The sequence below is a fragment of the Hippichthys cyanospilos genome, chromosome 5 (genome assembly GCF_059441005.1).
Source record: "Hippichthys cyanospilos isolate Australia breed blue-spotted pipefish chromosome 5, RoL_Hcya_1.0, whole genome shotgun sequence".
Taxonomy (NCBI): domain Eukaryota; kingdom Metazoa; phylum Chordata; class Actinopteri; order Syngnathiformes; family Syngnathidae; genus Hippichthys; species Hippichthys cyanospilos.
In genome coordinates, this window is record NC_142373.1 from 26417587 (window position 1) to 26439509 (window position 21923).

The 21923-nt window shown below is 40.2% G+C and overlaps 2 protein-coding genes and 1 long non-coding RNA gene across 4 annotated transcripts; 2 read left to right on the plus strand and 1 right to left on the minus strand.

Moving 5' to 3' along the window:
• Positions 1-166: 166 nt before the first annotated feature.
• Positions 167-21733, plus strand: LOC148424146 (E3 ubiquitin-protein ligase TRIM45-like). 2 transcript variants are annotated; one of them, XR_015865762.1, is made up of 9 exons: positions 167-829; positions 2259-2547; positions 2611-2756; positions 6026-6342; positions 6625-6754; positions 7316-7430; positions 9270-9396; positions 10710-10928; positions 21044-21733. XR_015865762.1 is itself a non-coding variant. In XM_088415920.1 (8 exons), exons 1-8 carry the CDS (start codon positions 345-347, stop codon positions 10862-10864), a joined length of 1764 nt encoding a protein of 587 aa, XP_088272046.1. In that variant the 5' UTR covers positions 167-344; the 3' UTR covers positions 10865-11971. The 2 variants fall into 2 exon arrangements, 1 of the variants encoding a protein (XP_088272046.1); XM_088415920.1 differs by lacking the exon at positions 21044-21733 and having other exon boundaries at positions 10710-11971.
• LOC148424147 (uncharacterized) lies at positions 5689-6769 on the minus strand. Its single transcript, XR_015865764.1, has 3 exons — positions 6612-6769; positions 6419-6472; positions 5689-6308 (listed from the first exon to the last, which is right to left on the minus strand). It is a non-coding gene; the product is annotated as an uncharacterized LOC148424147 (long non-coding RNA).
• LOC148424148 (uncharacterized) lies at positions 13233-16362 on the plus strand. The gene has a single exon (XM_088415919.1). It carries the CDS (start codon positions 13329-13331, stop codon positions 15879-15881), a length of 2553 nt encoding a protein of 850 aa, XP_088272045.1. The 5' UTR covers positions 13233-13328; the 3' UTR covers positions 15882-16362.
• Positions 21734-21923: the final 190 nt, after the last annotated feature.

Sequence of the window (21923 nt, forward strand, 5' to 3'; positions counted from 1 at the left end):
TTTGCTTAATGTGAAAAGTTGCGTTCAGCCCTGCGAGTAGAAAAGGCCTGTTTGAGCATGTTTGGTATGAGGGTCACTTAAGTGTTAGTACCGCCCATGCTGGACCCTGGCGCTTATCCATTGGCCCACGGATGAAGAGGTGTCGTATGTCCCATTGGGGGCATGAAGCAGTGCATTCCAGTGAGATTTTAACAAATGAGTTAAAGTTTAAAATGTGCTTTGGTTTTAATAGAGAGATTTCACGCGAGTGACTGTCGTCATGACAAAAACTCTCCTTCAGCATTGACAACTTTTGAACTGAATTGCTGCATAGTTTTAATGTATTTATTTTTGGGGCACCGACAATGTCCAAAGAAAACGATGATCCGGAACAGCTGACGACAACTTCGGAATTTGCAAACGACGGACTGCCGGCGAACCCTCGAGCGGTTTGTAGCGCGTGTAAGCGCTTGTATCGGGAACCTAAAATCCTGCCGTGCCTGCACACCTTCTGCCTGGACTGTATCAGCCAACTGGAGCCATTCTCGGTAGCCTCTGGTTGCCACCGGGAAACCCCAGAACCGAAAGACGGTAATGGAAGGACTACGACAAGGGAAGCCGCAAGGGTCAACGTCACGGTTCTCTGCCCGGACTGTGATTCCGAAGTTGACCTTCCGCCTTCGGGGCCAGCCGGGCTGAGCACCGACCACCTGGCGTTAGACGAGGTGTTTCTCGAGACCCTGGCCACCAACGGCCCGCTTGGTTGTGACCTGTGTGGCGAAGGACGGGCCGAGAGCCGTTGTGAAGTCTGCTGCGTTAATTTATGCGAGTTCTGCTTGCAAGCGCACAGGTGCTTCTTTCACTGTCTTCTTACTGTTTACTTCCGCTTTTTTTTTTTTTTTTAGCCAACGTCAATCTTTATTGAAAACTCAACTCACCAGAAAACAAGACAGACACGAGGGGCGTTTAAAGGACACATGGTCAATAAATATTCACCTCGTGAGTACGTGAATTTTTATTGACCATATGAATTCGGAAATAATTATCTGAATTCGGATTAATAGTAGCAAAATCCAACCAATTTTTATCCTTGGAGGAGACATTTTGCTACTTGCTGTACTTTGAAATTGACGTGTCGCGGTTGTTCAAGTCTCGTGTAATGATCATAGGCGACTAGGCTTGAGAATGTCTCATGACAAAAATCAGAAAATAGTTGAGCCGTGATCATTACTTGAGCAGTGAGCAAAAGTGATGTGATTTCCAGATGTAAGTAAGTGGCAAACTGGCTACCCAAGGTTGGAACTGATTAATTTTTTTGCGTAGTTAATATTTCACAAACACAATAATCAGAATGCCCTGTTAAGACTAGTAGGAGAGTACAGAACAGGAGTTGTCAAACGTGTTGGAGTCAGGGACCCCTAAAGGAAAGCAAATTTTCCAAGGACCCCATTGCAAATGTTTGACAAAACAAAACAAAAACATTTAAGCCATTTTGGTCGTCTATTGTTGGTTTCAATAAATCCAGATTAGATGTTGTCCTCCCAATTTTTTTTTTTTTTTTGGATAGCTTTTTTTTTTGTCTTTTCCTCAGTAGATGTCAGTCTTACAAACTCATCCATAGCTAATTAGATTGCAGAGTGCGTGTTGGTCAAACTTTTTCATGATGACATGAGTTACGTAGATCCATTTAATGAATTACAAAACGGTTACATTTTTAGAAACGTATTAAATTCGTTAAATGTATTGCTTTATTGAATACATTCACAGTGTAATATAAAATAAGAGGAAAACAACACAAATATGTCTTTTATGATTAATTACCCAAATTATTTCATGGACCACCTGCAGTCATGCCACTAGCCCCAGGGGTCCGCATATCCAACTTTGTAAATCACCAGTAGCAAACATATTATTTTAAAGATCATTTTTGACTTGACTCCCCTTTAATAACTTCAGTTTTACAACAATTCAGGTTATAATAAGAAAAAAAAAACTTGTCGCCAAGAATTGATTTCACAAGATAGAAAATCTAAACTTATGAGGCAATATTGTTCAAACTGTATAAAAAACTTTGTTAAATTAGTTTCTCTACAAGGTACTGTTAGGGCCTTAGGCCCTTATCCATTGAATGTTCTGCCACTGGCAGTCATGCCTTTGTCGCAGGCATGGATAGATTAAAGAACATAAGTTATTTGTCGTAAACAAAAAATTTTTTGGTTCTGTCATGCAACACTAATATGTTGGGAATGGCTGTTCTTAATTGATGCTGTTGTCCACAGGCGTCAGACACGTACAGCGTCTCACTCGGTTCAGCAATTGCAGGCTCTCAAGTCTCGGGGTCGCCTCTGCCGTCCCGTCCTGTGTGCCCTCCATCCAGGCCAGGAGCTGCGCCTCTTTTGCCAGCCCTGCGACCTGCCAGTGTGCCTGGAATGTGCCGCAACGCTGCATTCCGAGCACCGCTGCTGTCCTTCCCATGAAGTCATTGGCTGCCATGGAGATCGCATCAGAACGCTGGTCACTGTCCACCTGCAACCTTACCTGCAAAGACTGGAGCAGACTCTGCAAAAGGTATGACAAATTTCATTTGGTACCTCCGCTGTTATGTGTAAACATTTTACAAATATTCTCCAGGTGGAGGTTTCCCATGAGACTTTGCAGACAAAAGTGGAGGCCACAGCCAATGAGGTGAGGACATTCGCTCGAGGCTATGCCAGTGCAGTGGAAGCTCACTGTCTGGCGCTGCTGCGTCGCCTGGAGGAGCTTCACCTCCAACGCAGGTGCGATACCAACATGGCAAACTATGCTGGAGGCGATGCTGAATTTGGGATGTTGGATGATTTGCTGGATGCAGTGGTGGGCCTACTATAACCTGACATTATCATAACTATAATAAACTGTAATAACTATAATAAAAGTCAGTCCCATTTTTATTTATTTTTACCAAATGTTTACTAAATATATATATATTTTATATTACATATATAGAAAATGATTCTCCATATTCCGTTCTTTTCATGTCATATCCATTTGGTTACGATCCTTCAAGTGCTGTAGTTTTATATTGGAGTTTTTAGCCAATTAGAATTCAGCTACGGTGCTTTTAAAAACTTTGGGGGACACCCAAGTGGATACACTGTACATCTCAGTGCGAAGGGAAAGAGAGAGCTCCACAATGAAGAGGGAGAGTAAGAAAAATCGGGAAAAATTGAAAATACTGATTGATTGTGACCGCCGTTTTTTTGGTGAGTGATAGCATTTTCTGTATTTATTGTTTCATTTTTAATATGTTTGTGTTATTTTATTTCGTTCATATTCAAATAATAGTAAAGAAATAAAAAGATGTTCATCTTATATTGAACTGTGATTTGTAATTTGGACTTCATAAAATTTCGTGGATATTTATTTTAAATAATTATTCATTCTTTTAAGTATAATGACAAGTTTTAATTGCTGATGCAGGTTTATTGACGTTTAGATGCTCCGGAAAATAGCCTATGTAGCCCAGTAATGCGTACGTGTGCGCATGATGGGTATTTATTCGAGCGTCTGACGTCACTGAAGGCGTAAGTGTAAAAGTCATGGCCCGCCACTGGTTGAATGAAATGTTGGATAACATGCTAGATGCTGAAAGGTACTGTATTTCCCCATGCATAGTAAATATTTTTTAATTAAATCAACATTATTTAAAAAATGCATTCATCAATCCTTTTTCGAAAGCTACTTAGGCTCGCGAGGGTCGCAGGCTTGCTGGTGCCTATCCCATTTGACTCCGGGCAGCAGGCAGGAGACATCTTGAACTGGTTGTTAGCTAATTGCATGGTACACAGGGACAAACAACCTTTCACGTACCCAATCACACCTAAGGACAAATTAGTATGTCCTATTAAAATAAATGATTATCAAAAAGAACAGAAAGTTATAAGAAAGAATGTCATTGCACCATTATACTTGGGCACAACAAATTAATAAGAATGCTCTTGTCAAAATTAACGGAAATCAAAAAAAGTCATTGCACCATTCATATCACATGACATAGAATCACTTTACAGTACATCTTATCCAGTAGTGGTGCATAAAGTTGCATGAAACTAGATTGCAACATGGTAAAAAGCAAGTTATACAATCACTTTTCAAAGAAAGGTTTTGAAGTTGCTGAAAAATCTGGCAATCAAGCGGCAACGTGCAAATGTGTTGTTAACTGAGCAAACATCAGACTCTGGAGCATGAAGAAGATGTCTCCAGCCAAAGCTGATGCTATGAGAAGATAAAAAAAAAAAAACACATTCCCAAATATAGAGGCCAGACTGGTGGATTTTCTTTTCTGGATGCCCATTTAGAAATATGACTGCTAGCAGCAAAATGAACACATGCAAATTACCCCAACAAAGATTTCAAAGCCTCTCCAAATTAATGTTATTGCTTTATGAGGAGGAATGACATTTACTTTAAACAGAGGACTTCAATTGCTCAAAAACTTACGGAAGAATGCAACAAAAATTAATGGATTGTCAAAAGAGTGTTAGAAGTTTACCATGAAAGCATACATGTGCAGAAATGCCATTTCTGACTCTGGGAGTGGCGGTTGCACACCACTTAATTTTGATTTGATTGCAACCAAACACTGAGATTTCAATGGCAAGTTGAATTAAAAACAGTTTTGTTTTGATTTCATCTGAATTGGACAGCCTGGGTTGTGCATAATACACAAACGCTATACATAAGTAATTGCGATATTATATGTTGGATGAGCGGTCAGAGATGCTTGTTAACATGTTGGAGTACATGGTGAATGACATGTTGTAATTTGACATGCCAATAGGTTGACATGCGCTGGATGTACACATGTCACCTGACATGCTAAGTGACATGTTGCGCATTCACATTAACAACAGACACCACTGGCTGACATATGGGAGGGATGAGGTGCTGGATGCTGACATTCTCGATGTTGGACGAAATGCTGGGTGACATGGAACTCTGACATACTAAAAGCAACAATCCAGCTGGTTCGCAAACAATTATTCAGTTTTGTTGCTTAAATGTACTGTCAATATTCAAGTGGTTCTCAAAGTGGGGTCCATGAACTAATTTGGGTGTTGATTTGGAACGGATTTAGTGACAGTTAACAGATATGTGCCTTGTTTGGCCTTGTCTTTGTTTTTGGCGCCGCCTCTGGCCGCTGTTGATAGTGAATTGATAGTGCACTGTCTACCTAAACAGAACCCATTGTAATGTCTAGGAAGGACAGGGCATTGGGGTCTTAATAAAAAAAAATATACCGGTACATATATTTATGTTAATTTCATATTATATTATATTAAATTGTGAAAGTATTCATGTCTTTTGAGTAATGCAACAAATTCAACCAGATTAATATATTTTTTCAAATTTGATAATGTTTTAAGTTGTCAAAATGGTCCTTGTGTCTACGATTGCTTGCTATCAAGGCATGAAGCCAGCAAAGCTGATGCCGTTTTTTGACTAAATAATTGGCAGCAACCCTTTTGAGGGAAATTGACCGGTCTATTGTAAGGAGGCGTGAAATTTGCTTTTTCTAAACTTTAGTATAGCTGAAAAGTAAAATTTACTTGTGGTCAAATTTAATATGTTGCTGAATAAAAAGGGCACTTATGTTTGGCCTGAATGTGTCCCCCCCCCCCCCCCCCCCCCACAAACATTTGCATTGGGGGTCCTTGGAAAATTTGCTTTACCTCAGTCAGATCAAAGAAATGTCCCTGACTCCAAAAAGTTTGAGAACCCCTGGTCTAGATCATCTTAGTTGCAGTTCATGTTGGATGACTTGCTAGATGACACATTGGACACTGACATGCTGAATGACAGAATGGCCTGTTGATGTTAACATTCTGGATTACATGGTGAAATGCTCACATTATGGATTACTTGTTGGAAGATGGATTACTTGTTGGAAGTTGACATTCTTAATGACATTTTGGACAATGAGATGCAGTAAATCGTTTAGCGTGATGACATCCTCGATAATATCTTGAATGCTGTTAACTTAAGCATCATTCCTGTTGTGTTGCAGGAACCAGCTACATCTACAGAGGGTACAGCTTAAGCAGGCTCTCTCAGATGTACGAGGTGGCGTGGACTTCACCAACAGGCTGTTGACCTGTGGCTCAGATGCCGAGATCCTCAGTGCTAAAGGCGTGACGCTGAGGCGACTGAGCAGCCTGGCAGAGAGCAGCTGTGATGACCAGCTGGCGGCGCTCATCCCCGATGATGGCAGTGGTATTCGCTTTGATCCCCAGGAGTTGGCGGGTGAGGTTAGCGGCTACCCGGTTGTGGGCGTGATCCATTTCAAGGCCCTGGATCCCAACAAATGCACCGTAGATGGAGAAGGTGAGCAGTCATGAACAGAGGTTTAGAATACCGGCTAGTTAATTGAATGAGCTTTCATGTCTTTGCGCTCACTTACCATATCCTATTTACAGTATGCTTTAGAGCCAAAGGTTATATAGTTCAAATCCCACTGCAGACAAAATGTATCTCTGTTATTTACATGCCTTGGGTATGCAAACAATAAACATACAGCAGTTTGAATTTGAATTCTCTCCTTGAGGGATTGTAATGAATGTAATAATTTATGAATTATATTTAAAGTACTGTACCTTTTCTCTATAGGTCTCCAGCAGGCCAATGAGGGCCAGCAAGCCCACTTCACATTGGTCTGCAGGGACTCCGCCGGGGACCAGATGGCACATGGCGGGGATCATGTCCTGGTCAGCATCGTCCACAAGGAGAAGAATAACTGGTGAGGATCGGTCATCTTAACATTTCGTGTTGGCCGATGCCGAAGGTTTGTAAACAGTGGGTGCCAGGCTACTTCCATGTGGGAGAACCTGAGTGACTACAGTACTGCTGTTGTGAACTGAAGTGGTGACAAAACCCTATTGTTTGGGTTGACTGGCCACTCGTCTTGAGCCTTTCTCTGTTTCTTGCCCAACATTGGCTAGAATAGATTCCAATGTCCCCCCCCGGTCCGCAATACAAACCTAAGGCGTTGACCGGTCCGTGATGATAAAAAGATTGGGGACCACTGCTCTAGAAAATGAAATGAGGATAAGCGATTAAGATAATGGATGAGTGGACTGAGATCAGCAAAGGCATCCTGAACTCCTAATGGCGAGAGCAAGAAAAACAAAATGTCCAGGCATCCTCAAAAGATCAAAGCACAAAATATTAAATTAGTTTGTATCACGCCTATTTGCATGTTGGCTTAGTATGTGGAGATTGCTATAAATTTTATATTTCACATTGATTTTGACATACAATATATGCCATTTTGTTAAAGGTACTGTACTGTACTTTTCAGTGTGGTGGACAGCACAGTAGTGGACAACAATGACGGCTCTTACAAAGTATCCTACACGCCAGATGAGCCTGGAACATACTCTGTGTGGGTGTGTGTCAAAGCTCAACATGTGAAGGTACAACATGAACCCAAGTGACTGACTTAATTGGAAATTGTTTAGATACAATACTTACAAAAAGGCGATCCTTTATACCTTAAATGTGATGACATCAAAAACTTTCCTGAGGTTTTCCACAATTATTTATTTTTTTTACAAAGAAGGAAAAAATCGTATGTTGCTTCGTATGCCGTTTATTAAAAAAAAAAAAAACTCACATAAGATATACAATATGAGATCGTTGGAAGTGCAGCACTTTGACGCCTCTTATGCTACGTTCACACCAACACCAAAGTAGCTTTTTGCCACACCTGTTTCGATAGCATTTCATCTCAAATAAACATTGGAATACACCGGCAAATAGGATGGGTGTTGCTGAGCACTTCCACTTTTTTTTGGGACTGTGGCAGTGCCAATCTTTTGTCCTACTGCACAATTTTTTTTCTTTGTGTGTTTCTTTGTGTGACAGAAAGTTTCAAGGAGCCAATACTCTGCTAAATACCGTAATTCCCCAAATATAGGACGCCCCTGCATATAGGGCAGGCCCCTATATATAGGTGATAACAAAGATAAAACACAGACTACAATGTAAACCATCAATAGGAATTGGAATATATTGAAACATGCACTCACATCATCATTTACTAGAAGCAACCCTAAGAACTGAATGACAATGGAGTAAATAAAACAGGGAATGTAAATACAGTCAAGCACAAAACGCCAACCCAATTGCCTCTTTGTTGACAACAACGAGGCTGCATGGATACTTTTTTCGGCAGACTTTGGCTCATTATTAAAAGGAAAGGACGGATTGACTGATCTCCTCAGCCTTTAAATGTGTGCTTGAACAAGGTGGCATGGTTGCCGGCAGCAAAGGACAACGTTCCATGCTCTGATATGACAACAGTCGTCACTTGGGTAAAGAACATCCCAATTAGGATGATCAGCAAATCATCTCCGAAGACCTGCATCTCATCCAAATTTGATGGGTCCAAAGGTGACTACCCACGGAAGAGTAACGAGGATGATTGAACAAATTACGAGGAGATAGGAGAAGACGTCCGGTTGTTAAAATGGAGGAGCTATTTTGCGTGTCAGATAGTAACAATTTCTTTCAGGGCTTGACGACAATATTCAGCTGTATTTAAAAAAAAATAAAGCATTGAAACTTCAAATCGTTTTATTGTAGCAACATTAGTTTCAGCATTTGCGTCTAGGCGCACTCGCACATTGTCTCACACTTGTCTCGTTACCACCCCACAGTATACGATAAAGAAATGCATCAAAAAGTCCTGTAATTTCATCATTTTAATAACACACACCATGTCTTATAATTGGACAGCAATGATCTATGTAATCACTAATATCAGGGGTAGACTTCTAATTGCATTTTTGTAAAATTCACCCAAATTGAAGTAAAAAAAGGGGGAGGCTTATAGGTGAGGTCGACTTGTACTCTGAGACATACAAGGAGTGCACGTTTGTCACCATTGTACAAACCTCCTCTCGCTTGGCTCTGGCTTGAATTGAAAGTTCAGCTTGGCCGTGTTGTATAGCTCCCGGTTTACACAAACTAACAGTCATGATTGATTCCTCCCGAAACTGATTGGCTGTCGCGGCGCAAAGACTGGCATAAGTTCAATTTACTTAACCTAAGCAAATGGGTGAAATAAGGAGCGTGTCCTGTCGCCTCAAACATTTCCTTCGCACCACCCAACATACATTGGTGCCCTGCCGCACAAACTACTTGATTTCAATTCAAACGCGCCCCATGTTTGGGCCTACATGCAGTTGATGTGGATGTAGCATGGGAATCAGGAGTTTGTTTCACAGAGTGACTTCTGTCCTGTTCTGTAGGGCTCTCCATTTGTTTTAAATGTGTCAAAGAAACTGAGGCGCCACACTGGAATGTTCCACTGCTGCTCCTTCTGCTCCAGTGGAGGAGCCAAGGAAGCACGCTGCGGCTGTCCAGGAACTATGCCCGGTACGAGAAGACCATAATTACAGAAATGTTGCCACACTCAACATAGAAATTATTTTTGATGACATAAAATCACCTAAGCAATGATGTTTACGTTGGTTCTAATGTACATAGATTACAGGTAAGTCTGTAAATTGCAGCACTACAAAATATTATGCATGTCACCTAATATTATGCATAAGAAAAGAGTACAAGTTAAATATAGATTTTACCACCACAGAGGTTCATGTGAATCGTTTCTAATGTTTACAGTATGTTGACATATTTAATCCGATAGTGTTTTTTTATAACTTTTTTTATTTTATTGGGGGGGGGGTGATACCGTACTGATATCAATACCTGATCGGGACACCCATATTAGGCGTCTTCTCACCTTTGACAAAGACAACCAGTAAAGACAATAATTGGGCAATATATGATAGACTAGAATACAACAGATTAGAATGCCTTTATTGTCAGTGTACACAGGTACGCAACAAAATTGAGAGCGCTGTTTTGATTGATCCATATTAATAACATGAACAGTAAATAAAATAAATAAGAAGAAAAGGATGTCATTGAATTTTAATTATTTATTCTTATTTGAACGATAGCCGCCCTCCGTTAGGGGCAGTGTTTCAATAAGTACATTGTCTCTGTACAAGACAAAGAACAATATTTGTCTCTGTGGCACGTGCGACACAGAGGAATATTTATGTTGTAGTGGTGTGAAGCTGTTTTGTTGTGAGTGTTCTTACTCATACTGATTATTTGTTTTCACTGTGTTGTATTCTGTATTTATGGTTTGTTTGCTTTGATGCAGGGCTTCCTCATCTTTCTCATTAAAAGTTAAGTTGACATAGAGGAAGAATATTTTTCATTATTAGGGCTACAAAGATCTATAGTGACTCAAAATGCACAGATATTGCTCTCAAAATCAGATGACACACTCGCTTACAAAACTTGTGATTGGAGCATCCTTAGTATATATATATATATATATATATATATATATATATATATATATATATATAGTAGTAATAATAACAGTAATGATGATGATGATGTCTCATACTTTTGTATTGGGGAAATAAATGACAAAGCACACTTCCTCATGATATCGAATCAGAAAGTGAGTGTGTCAAAACGTGTAACAGGCTGTGTATTTTCTCTTTTCACACTCATGCAGGACCTTAATAAGCCCTGATACTAACATAAACGTACATAAATGGATAAAATATAAATATATCAGGTATCAGTGTAATTCGACAGGCGATAGATGTTTCATCCTTGGCAGAGGTTTCATGCAATTGATGACTTTGTATTTGTGTGCTCAGGAGGATTTCAAGGGTGCGGTCACAGCCACAAGGGTCATCCCGGAAAGCCACACTGGTCATGTTGTGGCAGCACCACAGAGATGTCTGAGTGTTTACCTGCCAGCGTGATCAAAGCCGTTTCGGCTGGCAAACATTTACGCACCGTTGAGCTGTAAGGTTGGATGATGTGGTCAGTGACGGGCCTGAGACAGGAAGTCTTCCTGCTTGACTCATTAGCCAGTAAGTCATTTCCATGTGATGTGAAACGTTCTTCGGCTGTTATGTTGAAGTGCTTTTTTTTCTAGAACCACATTGCCTTCAAACTTCAAATAATGCAACAAACAGTAAAGTCAATATGACAATTTAAAACAGAAAAAAAAACAAAAACGAGTGAAAAAAAAAACAAAAACGAGTGACTGACTGGTTAGCACATCTGCCTCAATGCGGAGGTCATGGGTTCACTTCCGGCTTCGGCCTTCCTGTGTGGAGCTTGTATGTTGTCCCTGTGCCCACGTGGGTTTTCTCAGCATTCCGGTTTACTCCCACATTCTGAAAACATGCATGGACAATCCAAACGACCCTTGAGTGTAATTGTGAGTGTGACTAGTTAGTTGTTTGTCTATGTGTGCCCTCCAATTGGCTGGCAGCAGTTCATGGTGCACACTGCCTGAAGACGGCTGGGATAGGCTCCAGCACTTCGGCTGTTGTTATCGTTGCAGACTGTTGTGTGAAATTCTCTTGTGGTGGCCTATTTAGTCAATTGCAGAGATGGTAGCCATCCATCCATGGGAAAGATTTCATTTGTGGTATTACGTTTTAATCAATGTTTCAGATTTGCATATGAGATTCTGTAGCGCTGCGTTTGAGCTCATGAATTAACTGTAACTTCTTTGATCTGACTGAGGTAATTACACTCTCGTGACCTGCTTTTTTGCATAATGGAAGCTCTCTATGATGGAAGGTTCTTTTTTTTCCCCTTTAAGTGAATGCCTTTTGGCGATTAAATTCTTTCCTTATAAGCGATCATATACTAACAAAATTCATGGTTACCTACTGTGTTACTATCATATATTAAATAAAAATATACTGTCGATTAAGCGTTAACACAAAAGAATTTTTCATGTTTCTTACAACTGATGATGTGCCAATAATAATGCCACTTTACAAGCTCCCTGCATGATAAAGGTTTTATAATTTATTCGACAAATGTATTGGAACTAAGAGGAATCCAATAATTGCAGCTTTTGCTACTGTATTGCAATAAATGTTGTTATTACACACTATCCAGTCCTCCATTATATGCATGTTTTTCACTGAAACGACACATTCTGGAATAGTATATTCAAGTGTATCTCATGTATGACGATATGGTACTAATACTTTTACTGATATTTTGTTAAAAAAGGTTTGTCACCTAACCTGTACTTGTTCAGTTTTAATGTAAAGTCCTCTCGTTCCTTCTTGTACCACTAGATGGCAGAAAATACTTTTATTTCTCTTAAACCTCCTATTGCGGGGCTCATGCTCTTGGATCGCTTTCATTTCTTATGGCAGCTGTCTTTAATCTTTTTTTTTCTAACTTGTTAATATTGTAATGAAATAAAAAGCAGTACTTCCAGCAACAACTATGAAAACCCAAGATAAAAATTACTGCCGTGCAAACAATTTATTTTTGCCTTTTAATGCTTTTCTATTGTCTCAGCTTGAATATTTGTAAAGTTGTGTTTTGTTTTGTTTTTATTAATTGCCCGCAGAAGTAGGAATAAAATAATATAAGATTTGTCTTTCGTTGTCAATTGCACACACATACATAGTTTGATTTTCATGCCAGGACAAAACTAAAACATCAAATTTGGGAATTTGTCAGATGGTACACCACCATGTCTGGCAGTCTCATGAACCAAGAGTATTTTCTTTTACACGTCTCTGGGTCACATGACAATTAGGTGACAGAAGGTTGACTAAATCTTAGAGCAGCTCAGAACAGGTCTAACTCACGGCGCAGGTAGTCTAAGAAGACTGGTGGATTTGATCAAAGTGCAGGCTGACCGATTCGAAGCTTCGTGGACATGTGTGGTGGATGTCATACCGTAATTCCCCAAATATGTATAAGATGCACTTTTGTTTCCCAAAAATAAAGGCGAAACGTATGGGTACGTCCTATGAATGGTAACTTAAAGATTACACTTTTTTTTTTTTTCAAACGCGACGACATTCGAGGAAGCCTCATTCTCCAAATTTTGATGTACAGATGGCCTGTTGTCAACCAAACAGAATAACGGGGAGGTGAAATCAGCGTTTACATTTGTTCCAATGACACTCTTCCTGAACCTCTGTAAGGCTCGCTCTTTCTCTCTCTCTCTCACTCTCTCTCTCTCTCTCTCTCTCTCTCTCTCTCTCTCTCTCTCTCTCTCTCTCTCGCACACACACAACAAATAAATAACTTATGAATGCAAATACAAGAAAGTTTGAAGAATGACAAAGATAAGATTTATTCTGTTTTGCTACAGTTTTCTACATTGTCGCCTACTATTGGTGCGTCCTTGTAAAAAAGGGGGGGGTGTCGCCCTAATTTCGGAATCTGATCTTAGGCTTAGCACGAGCACGAGTCACACTTTCAAGACATTTGAGGCTCTCGTTATGCGATCGAGCTCCTCACCACCATTTTATGTGGTAGTTATTTACCGTCCTCCTGGCCCATACTCTGGATTCTTAGATGAATTCCCTGAACTTATGGCTGACTTAATAACTCACACAGATAATATATTAATTATGGGTGACTTCAATATTCATATGAACTCCCCATCAGAGCCACTTACTGTAGCTTTTCAAGCAATAATCGATGCATTTGGTTTTACACAAATAATAAAAGCAGCAACACACCGGAATGGTAATATCTTAGACTTAGTGCTAACCCGTGGCCTAACTGCCTCAAACGTCATAATTCTGCCACATACTAACGTTATGTCTGATCATTATCTTATAACATTTGAAGTCCTAGCTCAGTGTGGTCTTGTTGTCCACAACCAAGGCTTTAAGAGCCGTGATATTAATTCTTCAACGACTGCTGCACTTTCTGAATTACTGCCTTCCGCAACAGCTGCCTTTCCGTCCTTCACTGGCTCAGTCGATAAGCTCGCGAATGATTTTAATTCGGTTCTTCTAAATTCCCTAAACTCTATTGCGCCGCTGAAACTTAAAACTCGTCCGAAGCGGCGCACTCCGTGGTTTACGGAGGAAACGCGTACGTGTAAACTGTTAAGTAGACAACTTGAGCGTAAATGGCGAACAACTAAACTTGAGGTTTTCCGTCAGGCCTGGTGCGATAGCTTGCTGAAATATAAAGAGGCTCTTAGGCTAGCAAAAACTAATCACTTTTCCAAAATGATTAGTCTTAATAAAAACAACCCAAAGTATTTATTTGAGACGGTAGCGCAGCTAACACAGCAGCAGCAGGTTAATCAAAATTCCCTCCATTCAGCACACGATTTCATGCAATCCTTTACTCAGCGGATTCAGCTAATAAGGGAAGAAATAAAAAAGGCAGCGCCGCTCACCACCTCAACTGTGATTGTTGATGCTAGTTCGGACAATCAGGTTCATGAAAGTCTGGCTACCCTGTCCCAGTTTGATTTAGTATCCCTGGAGTGTCTTACACAACTGGTTAATGCAGCAAAGCCGACGTCCTGCATGCTCGACCCGCTTCCAGGCAAACTCGTCAAAGAGCTGTTCCCGATCTTGGGGTCGTCTGTCTTGAATATTATCAACCTGTCACTCTCCTCTGGCATTGTACCTGAAGCTTTTAGGACGGCCGTCATTCAACCATTACTTAAGAAACCACACCTAGATCCTGAAGATCTCGCTAACCATAGGCCAGTGTCACACCTTCCGTTTATCGCCAAAATTCTCGAGAAAGTTGTAACACAACAGCTTAGTGATTTTATGATAGACAACAATAGATTTGAACTCCTTCAGTCAGGTTTTAGGGCCAACCACTCAACTGAGACAGCCCTAGTAAAAGTGACGAATGATCTTCTCTTAGCCTCGGATTCCAACATCTCATCAATATTATTACTGCTTGATCTTAGTGCCGCATTTGACACTATTGATCATCATATTCTTATAGAACGTCTTAGATCATGTGTTGGTATCTCGGGATCAGCACTTTCTTGGTTCAGATCTTACATCCTGGGAAGGACGCATAGTGTCTCTTATGGCGACGCAATCTCTGAGTCTTTCTCCGTCTCATGTGGTGTCCCGCAGGGGTCAGTACTTGGCCCCTTACTGTTCAACATCTACATGATTCCTCTCGGCGATATTATACGTAAACATGCTATTAGTTTTCATTGCTATGCTGATGATACCCAACTCTATATGCCCTTAGAAATAACGGATCCGTGCAAGTGCAGTAAACTGGAGGCTTGCCTTGCCGAGATTAAACAATGGATGTCTTCCAATTTTCTGCTTCTCAACCCTAATAAAACTGAGATGTTATTTATTGGCCCTGCTCATCATCAGCACCTGCTTAAGAATACCACGCTGAACCTAGAAAACTGTATTATTTCCCAAAGTAGTTCTGCAAAAAATCTCGGCGTGATATTTGACTCAACTCTCTCCTTTCGAACACATATTAATAACATGACAAGAACGGCGTTTTTTCACCTCCGCAATATAGCTAAAATTCGCCCTATTCTTTCTCTTAGCGATGCAGAAACATTAATTCATGCATTTGTTACGTCGCGCCTAGACTATTGCAACATTTTGTTTTCTGGCCTTCCCATGTCTCACATTAAAAGCCTGCAGTGTGTACAGAATGCAGCGGCGAGACTATTGACAAGGACGAGAAAGTTTGATCATATTACTCCGATTCTAGCTGACCTGCATTGGCTTCCAATACACGTGAGATGTGATTTTAAGGTGTTGTTAATTACTTATAAAATTTTACACGGTTTAGCTCCTTCCTATCTCGTCGACTTAGTATCACCTTATGTTCCGTCCCGACAACTTCGATCGCAAAATGCCGGTTTGCTATCGACCCCACGGGCTAAAAAGAAGTCTGCGGGATCAAGGGCATTTTCCATTCGCGCGCCAGTACTATGGAATGCCCTACCTATGGAAGTTCGCGCAGCCACCTCGGTAGAAATCTTTAAATCCCGACTAAAAACACATCTATACTCAAAAGCATTTAGTTAAATTAGCCTGTCTGCAGCCTTCTTCTTTTTTCCTGCCCCCCTCTTCCGGCCGGGAGAGGGGGCTAGCTAGATGGTGAGGGTTGACTTGACCGCCTCCATTGGGTCCTGCGCTGGTCGACCATCACGGGTTAGGAGTCTAGCCGTCTGCGGTCCACCTGGCTGGAATGCGGGATGGTTCCTGCCCAATGGCTTTGCCTGCTGTCAAGACATCACTGCACTATATAGCACAATATGTTTTCTGTAATTTATATTGTTTCTGTGTTCGGAACATGCAGCATCCACTTCAACCTGTGGGCCTGGAAGGGGGCTCCTCCCACCTGTGGTCCCTTCTGGAGGTTTCTGATTTTCCCCAAATTGGGGTTTTTGAGTTTTTCCTTCCCCTTCTGGGAGCTTTGACAGGGGATGCTGTTGTGTACCTTACATTGAAAAGATGTCTCTGTATGACCTCTTTTCATTCTGTGAAGCCCTTTGAGACTTCGGTGATTTAGGGCTATATAAATAAAATTTGATTGAATTTGATTGATATACACAGTAAAAGAAAATACCCAAACTGGACCATCAAATTAAGGGAGCATCCTCTACACAGGTGCGTCCTACTGTGTATTTGGGGAATTACAGTCCTAAATATTGCAAGATAATTACTTAAAGAAGAATTACAAGTTAGGTTACAAGTTTCTTGCCAAACAACGGCATCTTCAGGCCTCTCGCGTAACTAACCTTGATGAAATGCTTGTGCCTGTAGCATGCATGTAACAAATACAGTAAAAGGAAACTACATGAGTGTGTTCTCTTGGAACTTTGCGTTTCATCCTTTACAACCATAGTGCTTCGCGTTTGTTTTCTCATTTGAAAAAAAACAAAAACAAGATGCCTTGTGAAAGTTTCCAGCATGCCAGACAGACTGTAATCGCAGATGCCATGGGCACTTTTCTGACTACCTAGTCACTAGGTCCTAGTGGAACCCATTGCTGAACAAACATTAAAACAGAAGCTTAAAGCAGAAGAGTTTACACCTAAAATTCATTTTTTTACAACAGCATTTGTAATATCTTCCCAATGCTCTCTTCCTAACCATACTCCTTCAGCAGTGTGCTCTCACTCCTACTTCGAAGATTTCACTTTTTGCATGGGGTTTTTGGTCCATGAAAAATGAGGGAATCCTGTATTTGCATCCCTAGCAGGCAGAATGGTAGACAGGTTTACTATAAGGAATGTCTGAGGTAAGTAAAGTTATATTTGTAGGTTTTGAAGGCAAATATAAACTAGAAACGTGTGCGTACGTAAATGTGCTGGCTGAATTGGATGAATTATTTACGCAAACAAAAACATGGCAGCAAGCAGCCCATCTTGGTTGTCTGGTATACATAACCAAAAGACAAGCAGAAGCAATCTGAATGAGAAGCAGTAGTGTGTTAAAAGGCACAGCTGGGCAATTTATGATGAGTCGCTGACAGCGCACCCGCCTTCGATAAGCGCTTCCGCACTTTTGGTGAGAGCTTTATGATGTGACACCTTGTAAAAATACACTGATTGAAAAAGACTGCCCTCAATCAACAGACATAAACCACTTAAATCAGTTCTCAATTTGCATATTTTTTGCAAGGCCTCTCATCATGAAGCACATGCTGAAAATGCAGAAGCTCTCGCTGAAGGTCGGCGTCCCGTCAGTGATTTTCCGCTTTACCGACAGATTCCCCAGCTCTGTAAAAGGCAAATGTTTTTTCCTACTTGTTATTCGGCATTGTTAATATAAATTTGACCGTGTTAAAATGTCAATCAATAATGACTGTGTCTACTTCGGAAACAGTCACCTTACTCATCTTATGCTACGTTCCATTTACAGTGTTGGGCAATTACTTCAAAATTGTAATGCTTTATTTATTATAACTGTCATTTCAAAGTAATTAGTTGCTGTACTTGACAAGATGACTGTGTCTGAAATGTAAGGCATTACACTACTATTGCATTACTTTTATTTTACTCTCACCAACATAACTGCAAATACGAATTTGCCATTCTAAATGTAGCTCATGACACTCATTACACCAGTGGAAGGCTGGTTTAAGCCTAACAGCAGTTCAAAGCATTTCATCTGTATTGTTATATAAACCTTTAAAGACATGACAAAGTACAGAATCTTTCTTTTGTCTTTTAATCTCTTTATTATTTAGCTTCACAGCATAGTGATGCATTGTTTATGTCTAAAGTTTAGACAGAAACAGCACATTCCACATATTAAATGTTAATATTCAAATTCAAGTTTAGTTGACTAGGCTAGGGACAGACGTTTCAAAAATGGATGGTTTCAGTGGAGCTAACCTCAGCAGTTAGCCTAAATCAGCGTAAAGTAAGGGCCGTATGTCCATCTTGTGTACGTATTGTCCATATTCAACCTGTCTGCTGCTGCCGCACTCATGTCCAGCACTCATGTCTGCTGTAGTAGGTACTAATAACAGAAAGTAAAGATTTTGCCGCCGACTTTTCTTCTCTGATCTCATGGTGTTTTTGATAAATTTGGGGGGGACACACCACTTTCAGGTTAAAAATGCATTGTAAGGCATTGCATTACTCTTTTGTTCCGAGTGAAATATGGGGGGTGCATTACAATACCATGTTACAGCAAAAAGTAATGCCATTCATCCATTTTATAGAGCTGCTAATCTTCAAAAGAGTCGCAGGTTTGCTGGTGCCTATCCAAGCTGGCCGGGCAGTAGACGGAGGACACCCTGAACTGGTTGCCAGTAATTAATGATGATAATAATTACTTTTATAATGCATTACTCCCAGCACTGTCCATTTGTACTCGAAAGTCTAAAGCCCATTGTCCGACCTTTGAATTGAAAAGCCCGCAGAAGTGTTTTAGCTTGTTTGTTTCGGATCTGCATGATTAAAGAGTGTTTGGGGACACCAACTGATGACCAGGCTCCTTCAGGATCTTCTGGTAAATAGCATAATTAATTCTTCCGTCAATGACACCAACTTGTCCTGGTCCTGAGGAAGCCAAACAGCCCCAGACCATGACGTCACAGCCACCACCAAGTTTTATTGTTGGTATCATGTTCTTTCCACCTTCCAAAATGTTCTGTTTTTGACCCATTAGTCCACAGAATCTTTTTCCATAAATATTAAAAATCGTCAAGATGCTGTTGTGCAAGTGTGGGATGAGCCTTTGTGTTCTTTTGTGACAAGAAATACAAATGTAACTAAAGTGATTTCTATGGTACAATGTTTGATAGCCTATATTCTATGTGAACTGTAGAGCGCTTGAACAAAAATGATTCCTTTACCATTCCTTCACCATCTCTTTCTGCATCTGAGAACAAAGCCTCCGATAAAGAACTGACACCGTTTCTTATCGACCTGATGCACCATGTGGAAACTGAAGATCATGGTCTCTCAAAGACATTAAAAGAACTTACCAGGAAGCATGCTTAACAAAAGCTTAGATGTATCTTTCGTAAAGTATAACTTATTTTCAGAAAGTCAATATAGAACTTAGAATTGCTTATGAAGCGATTGAAATAACTGATGCAATAGAAGAGTAAAAAGACATGCAATTGTTATATTCAATGATTTAAAAAAAACATTTGACATTAACCATTAACCATGATATATTGCTAACCAAGTTACATCAAGTAAATTGTTATACCGGGCGTTGTACGGGAAATGGACTAAAACTTTTTTTACTGATGCAATAGAAGAGTAAAAAGACATGCAATTGTTATATTCAATGATTTAAAAAAAAAACATTTGACATTAACCATTAACCATGATATATTGCTAACCAAGTTACATCAAGTAAATTGTTATACCGGGCGTTGTACGGGAAATGGACTAAAACTTTTTTTCATATAAGGAAGCCATTTGTACAGCTTGAAAATCACTGGTTATCATTCCTCAACAACACCAGTTGATGTCCTTTGGGATTCGGTATTGGGCCCCAAAAAATTCATTACATACGCACAGTACATCAATGTCATTTGTAATGTGCTAGACAAGAGACAATGAATGGGGTTTATTTTGCAGATGACACACATATTTTTGTGTCGATAATGACCGAGTTACAGCAAACAATTGACAACGAATTGAACGTGCTTAAAATGTGGCTTGATATTAATAAACGATCGCTAAACCTGGACAAGACATAATTCATAAAAGACATTCAAATGTGCATAGAACTATATGGGTTAGAAATTGAAAAGGTGCTCAATTGGATTCACAATTGAGAAGAAAATTAACTGGAAGTCTCAGAGTGTGTTCAAATTTGCTTTTTGTACAATCAAACCAGTTCAAATTTACGGATATTGTATTATTTCGAACGGGACAATCGTATAAGGTCAAATGCAATATATTCCTGGAAAACATTGTTCTTTTACTACAGAATACAAATGAAAATTATTATAGAAGAGGTCAACACGTCTTTAAGTTGTTGAACATTTGCACGACTAGGAACGGTTTCTGTCCATCAATTTGTAGCGTAAATCTGTGGAACAGAATAAGTGCAGAATCAAAACAATCTTCAAGTGTCATTCAATTCAAAAGAGGGTACATATATAAAGGGACTTGTTGGTGTGAAAGGGGCTGATGTTGCTCCTGTGGTATGTAAGTGATGTATGTGAGGTGTATTTTATGTATCTATGTAGACTGGATTAAATGGATGTTTGTTTGTGTTTGTTTCTGAACCCCCTAAAAAACTGTGAGGTCAAATAAAAGGAAGATCCGGACAGATACTGCAGAGGCTCAGCAATCCTCAGAGTCCTTTGACCCTGATAAGTTGGCAAATAAGTGCACCACACTTGATGGTTAAAAAAAAGGTCAATAATAAAACCATAGGCCAAGTAACTATCAGCTTCTAATGGTTTTGGAGACATGAATGCCATTCTGGGGGCACAGAGAGCATCACAATATTGATTTTGCTGTGGTTGGCACATCAGTGGGTGTGGAAGTCACACAACCAAAGGTGCTTAGGCTTCTTGGCGTCACATCACACTGAGAGGGTACCTCTTTTCCCCATGACCGAGACAACTTGCTAGGTGATAAACAAATAAGCGACTTGACACTTTTGTTTCATAGTTAACATGTTTACTGCCTCACTACATAGAGAAACTATTTTGCACAATTTACATCTTTCAGTGTGTTATTAAACTGTTGTATTTCTTGCAGCACTCGTGAGTATGGAGGGATGGGACACTCGACCAAGTAAAACCTCAGATCACTTTTAAAAAGAGCAGGATCATGGCCTTGTGGTGTTTTTGTAGTGTGTCACCGACTTGCTGTTGGTCTATCCCAGCAATCTTCGGCCAGTAGGCGGGGGACATCCTGGACTAACAACCTTTCATACCAATCACACCCAAGGACGATTTAGCATGTCCAGTACACTAATACACCCAATAAAAAAATGTGCTTTCAGGTGACTCCACCTTAACAGTTCTGCCTGCTCCTTCAATGTATGCATAGAAATTGACAGAATCTGGCTGCAGCCTACATTCTCAGCCCCTCCTCCCCACAACCCTGCAGACCTCTCACATTGTGGCTTAGATGTTTACACGTTCTCTCCTTGTGTACTGTCCTTCCCCTCGAGCGGAACAAATCCTGCTCTTTCTTTGTCCCGTGAGAGTGTGTGGGTCACACCCCAAGAGAAGTGTCATCATTGAGGTTTTCAGACAAGTTACAGCCTTCGCTGTCTTCCAAAAGTGTTCAGAGGGTGGAAGTGCCATAATCAAGACAGAGTGGTCAGTGTCAGCATGAAATAATAATAGTCACACAGAATGAGCATCTTCAGGTGACACCTGTCCACTAATCCAAAACTATCAATCTTAAGGCCAATATGAAAGCAACAACAATGAACTTAAATTCGTGTTTCAGGAGGCAAACATCATTGTGGTTAAGTGTGGTTTTGTTGGTTCAGTGAAATTGTTTAATTTGGTGAAACACTTCTAAGAGTTTGTCTTTCTGCAAAAATAATCGAAATAGAAACGAATTAAAGGCTTGATTTATTTAACTGTGTGGTTTATTATTCATTTTACTTTTTGAAACAAACTTT

Coding starts and splice junctions, on each gene's coding strand:
- LOC148424146 (XM_088415920.1), top strand. CDS start 345: ATGTCCAAAGAAAACGATGATCCGGAACAGCTGACGACAACTTCGGAA. Junction 6,755..7,315: donor CACAAGGAGAAGAATAACTG/GTGAGGATCGGT, acceptor TGTACTTTTCAG/TGTGGTGGACAGCACAGTAG. Junction 7,431..9,269: donor TCAAAGCTCAACATGTGAAG/GTACAACATGAA, acceptor CCTGTTCTGTAG/GGCTCTCCATTTGTTTTAAA.
- LOC148424148 (XM_088415919.1), top strand. CDS start 13,329: ATGCGATCGAGCTCCTCACCACCATTTTATGTGGTAGTTATTTACCGT.